The sequence below is a fragment of the Rana temporaria genome, chromosome 3 (assembly GCF_905171775.1).
Source record: "Rana temporaria chromosome 3, aRanTem1.1, whole genome shotgun sequence".
In the NCBI taxonomy this organism is placed as follows: Eukaryota; Metazoa; Chordata; class Amphibia; order Anura; family Ranidae; genus Rana; species Rana temporaria.
Genome location: NC_053491.1, coordinates 378,089,112 through 378,101,271, shown reverse-complemented (window position 1 = coordinate 378,101,271; position 12,160 = coordinate 378,089,112). Strand labels below are relative to the sequence as shown.

General features: G+C 42.0%; 1 protein-coding gene across 4 annotated transcripts in view; it reads left to right on the top strand.

The window, feature by feature from the left end:
• LOC120932845 (aldo-keto reductase family 1 member C3-like) overlaps positions 1-12,160 on the top strand; it is a 76,643-nt gene that overhangs the window by 43,678 nt on the left and 20,805 nt on the right. For all 4 annotated transcript variants that reach the window (XR_005748036.1, XM_040345630.1, XM_040345631.1 and 1 more), the window contains 2 exons: positions 7,425-7,502; positions 11,747-11,869. Coding sequence is in view for 3 of the 4 variants with exons in the window: in XM_040345630.1 (XP_040201564.1) it covers positions 7,425-7,502; positions 11,747-11,869 (201 nt within the window). In the remaining variant the exon portion in view is untranslated. The remainder of the gene's footprint in view (positions 1-7,424; positions 7,503-11,746; positions 11,870-12,160) is intronic.

Here is a 12,160-nt window from a genome sequence, read left to right as displayed (position 1 = left end):
GTGAATAGTTTTATTGCAGGCATGGTGTGTATATAAAAAAAAAAACTACATAACACTTGGCACTTTCACAGTGACTCACTTCATTACAGGCATGGTGATTTATTTTAAATGTAATATATTTACATGGGCTATGTGGGTTATTATTGATAATGATAACTGTATACTTCAATACTGCAGTTTGGCCGCAGTGCAGGTGTAGCGCAGTGTACCTGTGGTTTTCATGTGGTTTCTCAGACTTATATTATGTCCCTCATTTTTGGTGTGCTTTCAGAAAATGTACCAAAAATTAATAGACATAATAGAAGTTTATGAGAAACCACATGAAAACCGCTACACCTGCGCTGCGGCCAAACTGCAGTATTGAAGTATACAGTTATCATTATCAATAATAAATGGAAAAAATTATTGCGCTGGTTCTAAATGTAGAAAATTAAATAAAAAAGCTGCGATCAAAAAGTGTTATACCACACCAGACAAATACAAAAACAGGAAGCAGATCGCGATCTGCTTCCTGTTTTTGCATTATCAATAATAACCCACATAACCCATCTGTAATATATAAAAAAAATATTAAATCACCATGTCTGCAATGGAATGAGTCAATGTAAAAGTGTAACAAGTGAAAAGGAAAAAAAAAATTATAAATAAGACAACATTTTTTTTAAGCACCCGCCCCATCCCTATGCAAGTTGATGCGCAAGTTGCACACGCATATGTAAACAGTATTTGCACCACACATGTGAGGTATCACAGGTTTGGTGTGCCTTGAGATTCTGACAGATTTTAAAGGGTGCCTTTGTTAAAAAAAAGGTTGAAAAACACTGCTGTAAACTAACATTGAATTATTACTAACATATGAATTTTTTTTTTTGTATAACTTTATGATTACTGGACATCTGCAAAGATGTAAATATTCAGGGGCAGATCCACAGAGATCTGCACGGGCGCAGCGTATGGTAGATACGCTACGCCGCTGTAACTTACATGTTTAAACTTTGAATCCTCAAATAATTTGCGCCGTAAGTTACGGCGGCGTAGTCTATCTCTCGCGGCGTAAGGGCGCCTAATTCAAATCGGCGAGTAGGGAGTGTGTTTCATTTGAATGAAGCGCGTCCCCGTGCCGAATAAACTGCACATGCGCCGTCCCCAAATTTCCCGCCGTGCATTGCGCAAAATGACGTCGCAAGGACGTCATTTTTTAAACTTAGACGTGACTTACGTCCATCCTGATTCACGGACGACTTACGCAAAAAAAAGAAAATATTCAAATTTCGGCGCGGGAACGACGGCCATACTTAACATGGCAAATCTAACTATACGCCGCAAAAAAAGCAGCTTTAACTATACGCCGCAAAAAGCCGACTAGAGACAACGTAAGAGAATGCGACGGCCGCGCGTACGTTCGTGGATCGTCTGAAATAGCTAATTTGCATACCCGACGCAGAAAACGATGCAAACTCCACCCAGCGGACGCCGAAGTATTGCATCTACGATCCGAAGGCGTACGAAGCCGTACGCCTGTCGGATCAAACCCAGATGCCACCGTATCTTGGTTTGAGGATTCAAACTAAAGATACGACGCGGGAAATTTGAAAGTACGCCGGCGTATCAGTAGATACGCCGGCGTACTCTCTCTGTGGATCTGCCCCTCAGTCTTTCATTGTATCTGTCCAGGCTTACCTTTTTTTTTTTTTTTTAAGGTTTATATTTTCCTCCTGATTTTAGCATTTATTTATTTTGAATGTCTGGTGTAAATCGTCTAACAGATACTTCCCTGTGAACTGACCGATCTTACAAGAAAAGTCAGAATTTCGAAAATTAGAAAATTCGGAAATGAAAAATTCCAAAATGAAAAATTTGAAATTTAGAAAATGAAAAATTTCGAAAATTTGAAAATGAAAAATTCAAAAATTAGAAAATTCTAAATTTCGAAAATTAGAAAATTCGGAATTTCGAAAATTAGAAAATTCGGGATTTCGAAAATTCGGAATTTCGAAAATTCGAAAATTCGGAATTTTGAAAATTAGAAATTTCGAAAGTTCGAAATTTCGAAAATTCATAAATTCGAAATTTCGAAAATTAAAAATGCGTAAAGATTAAAAATCACAGCAGATCACATGACAATTGTAAACAATGGATGGTTTCCTTTTGTCATTCATTGTGTATAATTGTACTGCTAGCTACTAGGGATGAGCCGAACATACCCGCGTTCGGTTCGCACCAGAACTTTCGAACGGACCGAACATTCGCGCAAATATTTAGAACCCCATTGAAGTCTATTTTTTGGAGGGTGGCAAAAGCAGTCATTCGTGAAGATACACTAAAGCCTCATACACAAGATTAGACTTCCATCTGACTTTAGTCCGATGGACTTGTGTACACAAGATCGGATTATGTTCCATCGGACATTTATTTTCAAAAAGTTTAAAAGCATTCACAGCGAACATTTGTCCGCTGAAAAACTGAAAACAATTGTCCGAGCATACACACGGTCGGATTGTCCGATAAAGCATGTCCATCGGTCCGTTGTTGTCAAAAACAATGGCAGTAAATCCAGCATCCCTTTTCGTAGAACCAATTTAAAGTGGAGTTTCCATCCCAAATTTTTTTTTTCATTATTGTGCTCATTAGACCTCAAAAAGTAAAAAAAAAAAACTTTTTTTTTTACTCATCTGGAAATGCCTGTTGCTATGCGTTCCCACGAAATCTGCCTTTGAAACCACCTAGGACTCTGACATCATCTCCCTCTAATGCTCCTGGGAAACGTGTGTCATCATTTCCCAGGATGCAGTGCGCTGTCCAATTATCACTCCCCATCCAAGACTTCCAGGAAGTAAGTGCTTGTAGGCTTCACAATGCCCACAAGCAAAATGACAATGGTGTAGACATAGTTTTATAAACTATCTTTTTTGAATATCTATGCAGATCGGCGGCGGATTGTAAAATAGTAAGTGACCGGATTTATATTCTAAAAACGCAGGATGAAAGGACATACATTTAAAAAATGCTAATTGTGGTTGGAACTCCGCTTTAAGTATTTCCAATTGAAGTTTCTTCAGCTTAAGCCTCGTACACACGGGCAAGAATCTCATCAGGAAAAAAACGTTGTTTTCCCTGACGAGATTCTTGGCAAGAATCTCTTGCTGCCCGAGTGTACACACTCACCTTTTAAAAGAACCGCGGTTCTCTTGAAAGGCAAGAACGCGGTGACGTCATCGTGGTACGACGAGCATGCGCTTGTCACATTCGATGCCGCCATCTTGCTTCATCCTACCTATGCTGTGGAAGCTACCACGCATGCGTCAAAGTCATTTCGAGCATGTGTGGGTTTCCATGGCGACAGGTAAGTATACACACTATCGGGTTTCTCGTCTGGAAACAGGCAGACGAGAATCTCGACGAGAAAAAAGAGAGCAGGTTCTCTTTTTTTCTCGTCAAGATTCTGGCCAGATTTCCAGACGAGAAACCTGAAAACCTCGTACACACGAACGGTTTTCTCGGCAAGAAGCAGTTTTCTTGCTGGTTTTTGCTGAGAAAACCGGTTGTGTGTACGAGGCTTAAAAGATTCTTATCTCTGCTTCTTCTTTCCCTGTGCTTTGAGAAATGGCTAAAGCTTATTGGTCTGTAACCATTTACCCTGTCTGCGGTCTTCACTGTGACTGTAGACAAGGACTACTAAGAACAATATGGATGACATCTCCTCTATGTACCTGTTTCAATCAATGGGGGTTATTTACGAAAGGCAAATCCATTTTGCACTACAAGTGCAAACTACAAGTGCAAAGTGCACTTGAAATTAAACTGAAAGTGCACTTGGAACTGCAGTTGCTGTAGATCCGAGGGGGAAATGCAAGGAAAATTAAAAAACAGCATTTTAGCTTGCACAGGATTGGATAATAAAATCAGCAGAGCTTCCCCTTGTTTCAGATCTACCCCTCAGATTTACAGTGACTGCAATTTCAAGTGCACTTTGCACTTGTAGTTTTCACTTGTAGTGCCAAGTGGATTTGCCTTTCTTAAATAACCCCAATGTCTTCACTGTCCGAAGCCAGAAATGGATGATTTCGGTGCTGCAGTGCACTTGTGTAATCATTTGCTTATTTTGGTAAGTACTGCCACCCCTAACCTCAGGCGGCCAGTCTGGAACTTTCCTCGTCTGTGGGTTTGTGTCTCTTTACTGAAAACGCAGACAGACTGAATGTAAACCAAGCAATTGTACAGATCTTTGATAACAGCTTAGAGTCTTTTTTAATATAAGGACACTCACCTGTCCAGGGATCCTGCGATGTCAGCACCCCTAGTCGATTCATCAATCAGCTTCAGGTGCAGGCTTCACAGCCTGTTTTCTACTACGTATGCACTAATCACGCTGTGCTTTCTGAATGGTCCCCCCATCTTCTGGGACCTCTGTGTGTGTCCCCCAGAAAGTAGGAGGGAAGGAGGAGGGGCCAGAAATCACATAGATCGCTGTGCGATGATCTAACCAGGAAGTGGGAGCGGGTACCTGTCAAAACCAGGTACCCGCTCGGAAAAAAAATCAGCCAAACAAAAAGTGCCAAATGTGGCAGTGAAGGGGGAGGGCAAAAAACAAACGGCACATCCCCTTTTGGGTGGAGTTCATCTTTATGGAAGGGCAGGGCAAACGTAAGGTGCTACATGTTAAAGAATCTCTGTATGTATATTTAAACAGAAGACATGTACAGAGCTGTAATTTAATGTAGTTGGAGTATAGACATGACGGGGTGGAAGGAATGGACAGGAGAGGAAGAGGTTAAGGAATAGAGGGGGGTGTCCTAGAAAGGTTTGTGTGTACAGGATTGGAAGGAGGAGAAGTTATGGGAGGAGTGGCAGAGTTATCACAAGGAGAGGAAGGGGTGGGGGCAAGCAGTTGGAGTGAGAAGCGAGGTGAGAAGTCTGTGCTGCTTCTAATTTTGACTGTCTTATCATCCTGGACCACAAACCTTCCTCACTGTGCTATATGTTTTCTGATGTACCATTGGCATTGTTATATCTTCTTAGTCCTCTCCATAACATTTTCAGAAATTTAAAGTAGAACTATAGGCAACATTTTTTTCTTTTTTTTTTCATTTTGGATAGAGTAAGGGAGGGTTATAGCCCCTGTCAGTTTATTTTTTTGCCATCCCTGTCCCATTGCAGAGATTTCCCTTCACTTCCTGCCACATAGCCAAACAGGAAGTGAGAGGAAATCGCTGCAAATTAAGGGAATCCATTGCCACCCCCAGACCCTCAGAACTAGTGTTCCCACTCGAAAATGTCAGGACGGGTCTTAAACAGAAAGGGTGTGGCCTTGACAGGAAGGGGTGGGTCATATTTAAATTAGGGGGTGCATGAGTTTAGTCTGGTCTAGGGCAGCACAAAACCTAAATACACTACTGGGTGGTGGTCAGTCACCTTGAGCTGGAACTGGTCACTTGGAGGTATTTGAGAGGGGATGGGGTTCATCTCAACTCGGTGGGGATTGACCTTTGGGCCCTGGGCTTGCAGGAAGGGATCCGCAAGGCTTTTCTAGTGTGGCTGAGGGCACAAGTGGGAGGTGTCACACTTGTGCTGCAGTGGCGGTTGGGTCCCTGATTTTGGTGGAAAGCGGGAGGTATGTGAAAAACAGTGGGACCCATCTTTGGTATGGAGTCCTCCCAGTTGGTCTGGTGTTAGTCTGGACCACTGGTGATAAGTTGGTGGATCTGTGGTCAGTTAGTGGTCCTTGAGGCGATTTTGGCAGCTGGGGACCGGATGCTAACTAAAAGGTATTATTAAAATATTGAATTAATGTATATATATATATATATATATATACATTTTTATATATATATATATATATATATATATATATATATATATATATATATATATATATATTAGGGCTGTGAAAATTACCTTTTAATTAATCGATTAATCTTAAATCTTTTTGATCGATTAAAATTCTTTTGAATGGTACTCACCTCTCCGCCGGCTTCTGGGCCTTCAGGGAGTTCCGTCGGAGATCTAGTAACGTCACGGACACCGGCAGGGCTTGCCGTGTCCATCTGAAGGGCTCCTTTCCTGTGCCTTCATATCTGCATGCCGGCGGGACCTTACTATCTGCCACACGCAAGGGCTGTTACACTTCCCTCTATCACTTCCCTCTATCAACCTGGGATTCTACAACCATCCACTGGGAGTTGTGATAGTTCTCTACATGCCGACGTACTGATGTTAACCTCTCCTCATCTGGATTCAGCAGTGGTATCGTTGTACACATTTTTATGCCAGTATCATACTTAGCTACATATTTTTATGACTGCTTTTGCTACTGTTTGGTATTGCTCACACCCTTTTTACATTTTATGCAGCTACATTGATTTTATCTCCAGTGCAATATTTATTTTGTTACCTACTTGAAGACTATAAAAGTTTTAATGCTATTCCCATTGAGCGTGTGTTTTTTGTATCCTGCTATCCATTTTTCCAGTTGTTGGTAGCTGCACTGGGAATCAGCCTGCAAAAAGATCAGCTGAAAGTAGTTGAATCTGTATGTGCGTTATAATTAATCGAAATTAGTCGATTAATCGATTAAAATAAAAAAACGATTAATCGAACAGAACATTTTTGATCAGTAACAGCCCTAATATATTATATATTATTATATATATATTATATATTATATATATATTATTATATATGTTTTATTTTGGTTGTTTGGTAAATAAAAGGCTGAATAGGCCATTTCAATCCAGCAGGTGTCAGCGTTTTATTTGTAGGTAGAAAAGGTTATATACATGGGTGTTTAGGCACAGTAAGGGCCCATTCACACCTGAGCGTTTTGTAGCCTGAAGCCTGAAGCTACAAAACGCTAGAGGGGAAAAAATCCATTATTCTCAATGGAGATGGTTCACATCTCCACTCCAAAACGCCTGAAGCCGAACGCCTGAAGCTCAAACAAGTTCTGGACCCTTTTTTGTCGCTCGAATTGGGCTGATTTGGGCTTTTTTGAACGTTTGTATTCCCATAGAAACTAATGGAAACGCTCCATTCAAGCGACTAGCGCGTCAGCGAGCATTTCTACTGGTGTTTTGTCTCTTTAATCTGTGCTGTGAAATAGAATATTCACCCAGGAAGAGGATAAAAAAAATCTACAAACATAGCAACAAATGATGAAAGAGATGATAATTTTTCCTATTGGCTAAAATAAAAAACGACGAAGTTCAAAAACGTCGGACAATGCTGTATGCAAACGTGCAAATACATGCGAATATGAGCGACAGAACGTGCGACAAACAGCCGGAAAAACGTTCAAACACGCTACGCTCAGGAGTGAATGGGGCCTAAGTTATCTGACTGCCCTAGTCATGATAGATTTTACACACTACCCATATGAACGTTTTCCATATCACTACTAAATCTGTTTTGTTTCTTCCACATAACAGCCTGGCGATGACCCTAATCCAATTGATGAGAATGGAAAAGTCATCTATCACAACACAGACATTCGTGACACTTGGAAGGTACAAAGCTAGTTCAGGAACTGGGGGAAGTTTACAATAAACAATGAAGCAAACTGCATAAACCTGTTTCAGACTTGTTGGGCCATCATCAGCGTAATGTATAGAAAACATGGCCTAGTTTTTTAAACTACACGGATGATGAAACAGCTTTATGCAGTTTGGAATAAATGGCCCTATAATAAGCTGTATCTGTGCCGTGAACTAGTCGCTCTGGATGAACCATGTGACATTGTCCCTGGAACAGGACGTCCAGAACATTCAGTTCTAAGATACTGTTTCAGGAAAGTTCTACTATGCTAAGCAAGTGAAATACTTTACTTTTATTTATCCTTCTTATTCTTACTTCTCACAAGTAGATTTTAAAATCACCGCTCAATACAAGCTGGCAGGTATTGCTGAACTCAGGACAGAACAGATACATTATTGCAGCTCTGTATCCATTAATCCATAATTACATGTATTGTTGTAGTGTGTGTTTTTTATTGTATTTGTATTTATTTTTTTCTAACACACACTTAGCTAGATTCAGAGAGGGTGTCCTAACTTTGCGGCGGCGTAGCTTAGCGTGTTTACACTACGCCGCCGTAAGATCGCGAGGCAAGTACATGATTCACAAAGTACTTGCCTGCTAAGTTACGGCGGCGTAGCATAAATCGGGCGGGCGTAACGGCGCCTAATTCAAATTTAGCTGAGGGGGCATTTTTTATGTTAATGGGGCTTGACCTGACGTGATTGACGTTTTTTTTGGAACGGCGCATGCGCCGTCCGCCTACATATCCCAGTGTGTATTGCGGCAACGTACGCCGCACGGGCCTATTGGTTTTGACGTGGACGTAAATGACGTAAATCCCTATTCACGGACGACTTACGTAAACAACGTAAAATTTTCGAATTTCGACGCGGGAACGGCGGCCATACTTTAACATTACTATTCCAACTATTTGTTGAAATAACTTTAGGCCTGATAATGTGTTATGTAAACGGCGTATCTGTACTGCGTCGGCCAGGCGTACGTTCGTGAATAGGCGTATCTAGTAATTTACATATTCTACGCCGACCGCAATGGAAGCGCCACCTAGCGGCCAGCCTAAATATTGCACCCTAAGATAGGACGGCACAAGCCGTCGTATCTTAGATAGGTTTAAGTGTATCTCTGTTTGAGAATACACTTAAACTTAGGTCGGCGCCGATTCCGAGTTACGTCGGCGTATCTACTGATACGCCGGCCTAGCTCTATGTGAATCTAGCTAACTGTAAGTACCTGAATTTGAAATGGTATCTGTCGCTTACAATATCTGTACAGCAGAGTTCAGATTGAGGGAGGAAGGAAGAAGCAGCACAAAGACAAACTAAGCATGCTGCAGTGCTAATAAGGAACACGATAAGGAACACGATTAAAGGAGCTGAGAGCAATGTGATATGGAGATTAACTTATCAAAGTACTGACAGACTTTTATATGGGTGGAACTCTGCTTTAAGAGCAGTGTTTCCTATGATTGGCTTCTAACATGGAGCTGAAACTCCTTTTACTGTCCATTTACAGGCTGGGGGAAGGGCAAAACCTGTTATGCCGCGTACACACGATCGGATTTCTGATAGTATAAGATCCAATAGATTTTTTCGTCGGATATCCGATGAAGCTGACTTTTATCAGTCTTGCATACACACTATCAGACTAAATTCTGACCGTCCCAAAACGCGGTGACTTACAACACTACGACGAGCCGAAGAAAATGAAGTTCAATGCTTCCTAGGATGCGTCGACTCGATTCTGAGCATGCATGGATTTTTCTCCGATGGAGTTCCACACAGACAATCGTAATTTCCTATCGTTTTTTTACCCATTGGAAAAATTTAAAACATGTTCTATTTTTTTACACCGATAGAAAAAAGACCGATGGGGCCCACACACAATCGGTTTGTCCAATGAAAAAAGTCCATCGGACTGTTTTAATCGGTTGAACCGATCGTGTGTACACGGCATAAGTGTTTCTGAACTGTAGCAGAAAGAAATCATGATCTCAAGGCAGTTGGAGCCACAGTCGCCAAACCATTGTTAACACAAAAAGCCGCTACAAAAAGCTGCCATGGATTGAAATCCTGCAGCGCCCGCAAGTTCCCTCTCCTCAAGAAGGCAAATGTACAGGCCCGTCTGAAGTTTGCTAATGAAAATCTAAATGATTCCGAGAAGTATTGGCAGAAATTGTTGTGGTCAGATGAGACCAAAAGTTGAGCTATTTGATATTAACTCAACTCTCCATGTTTGGAGGAAGAAAAATGCTGACTATGACCCTAAGAACACATCCATACAGTCAAGCATGGAGGTGGAAGAATTATGCTTTGGGGTTGTTTCTCTGGTAAAGGTACAGGCCGACTTTTCCGCATTGAGGGGCCAATAGAAGGGACCATGTATTGTAAAATCTTCGATAAGAACTTTCTTCCCTCGGCCAGAACACTGAAGATGGGTCGTGGTTGGAGCCTCCAGCATGATAATGACACAAAACATACCGCCAAGGCAAGAAAGGAGTGGCTCAAGAAGAAACACATTAAAATGGTTGTAAACCCACTGTTCCAACTTGCACCTACAGGTAAGCCTAGATTAAGGCTTACCTGTAGGTAGAAGAAATATCTCCTTAACCTACACGGTTAAGGAGATATTTTCACAAAAACGCAACGTAGCGGTGCCGTTTTTGTTAATGGGGTCAATGCCGTGTTTTCGTGCATGCACTGGGATCTGCGGATCCCACGCGCATGCGTGGGAGTGACGTCATCGCCGCTCCGGCCAATCACACCGGAGCGGCGAAAACAAGGAAGAAGCTCCAGGGGACATGGAGGCGGTGGTGGACGGGACCGAGGCGGACTTCAGGGGCTTCGTTCTCAGGTAAGTGACACATAATGAGCTAGTATGCTGTGCATACTAGCTCATTATGCCTTTCTCCTGCAGGTTTTTTTTTTTATTATTGCGATAGGTTTACTTCCTCTTTAAGGTCATGGAGTGACCTAGCCAGTCTCCAAACCTTAAAGTGATTGTAAAGTGTTGTTTTTTGTTTCTATAAAAATAACAAACATTTTGAACTTACCTGCTCAAAGAGCAGTCCGGATCCTCCTCTTCTCGGGTCCCTCTTTTGTGATCCTGGCCCCTCCCTCCCATTTAGCGCCCCCCACAGCGAGCCGAGTCACCACTCTGTGCGTCCATTCAGACACGGAGGCCCGGCCCCACCCCCTCCCTATCCTGATTGGCTAGTGGACTTTGACAGCAGTGGGAGCCAATGGCGCCGCTGCTGTGTCTCAGCCAATCAGTAGGGATAATCGCGAATGACTGAGACTCGTATGGACATCGCTGGACAGAGAGGGACCTCAGATAAGTGTTAGGGGGGCTGCTGCACACAGAAGGCTTTTTCTTTATCTTAATGCATTAAGATAAAATAATCTACTGCCTTTACAACCCCTTTAATCCTATAGAAAATGTATGAATAGAACTAAAACTTCAAGATGTCAAGCGATAGCCAAGAAACCTTACAGATTTAGAGAGGATCTGTAAAGAGTGGACCAAAATCTGAGTCTACAAGAAACGTCTTACCTCACTAATATACAGTGTATAATATATAGCTGTTTGCCTGGACTTTAGCTTCAAGGACCGATTTAAAATTGTGCAAATAAATTACTCATACAAAACACAACAAACAATTACCAATATTACATGTCATGCAGTGTCAGCATGAGACAGACAAGAAGACGTTGGCAGAGACTAACCTTAACATAGGAGGCAGGGGAAATTAAGAGCCAAACCATTCTCCTTTCCGTTCTACTCCGGGCTGAACAGGAAGTGTCACGATTGGCCAGTGTGTCCTGAGACCTGATTAGGAGTCCTAAGACTCCCTGGCCAATCTGGTCTCAGGAGCTGGTTCCTGATTGGCCAGGAGGAGAATCAGGAAGACAATAGCAAATATTAGTTCACTATTGTCAAACTTGGGGCACAGTGCTCTGCACCCCGCGCCCACCCTTTTTTGAGGCCAATTAGAGCCTCCGGCTCTAATGAAGTGCTTAAAAAAAAAGCCCCATTGGAATCCATACGTCCAGTGCCCCGCATGTAGATTAGTGGCCAGGCACATAAATGTATGGACGGGCCCCTACTGATTACCAGCATGTGATACCTTCAGCTGTGATCGACTACCATAGTATTAAAAAGCGATACGGCCACTCACATCTATTAATGTGTATATTGTATGTCTTTTTCATTTGAGGTGATGGAGGACTGTAAGGCAGCCGGTCTAACCAAATCAATTGGAGTATCAAGCTTTAACCGACGGCAGCTAGAACTCATACTTAATATGCCTGATCTGCGATACAAACCAGTCTGTAACCAGGTAACTGACACAAATAACGTATATTCTACAACAGCATGTGACACCACAAAAACCAGAAACAAACAAGTAATTCAAGTTTTGCCTGTGCTCTTGTCTCATGCCAGTCAGTCATCACAGGGTATGTTGATCCTAAGTCAGTCCAGGTCAGACATGTAGTCAGAAGGGTGAGGTATTAAGGGTGGGGCAAAACCGAGAGGACTAAAAATTTCGCAAAAGGGTGAAAGATATAAAGTTTTCTCATAACCTTTATAGAGGCTTTGTGTAAATATGAGAATTCCCTTATGACTGATA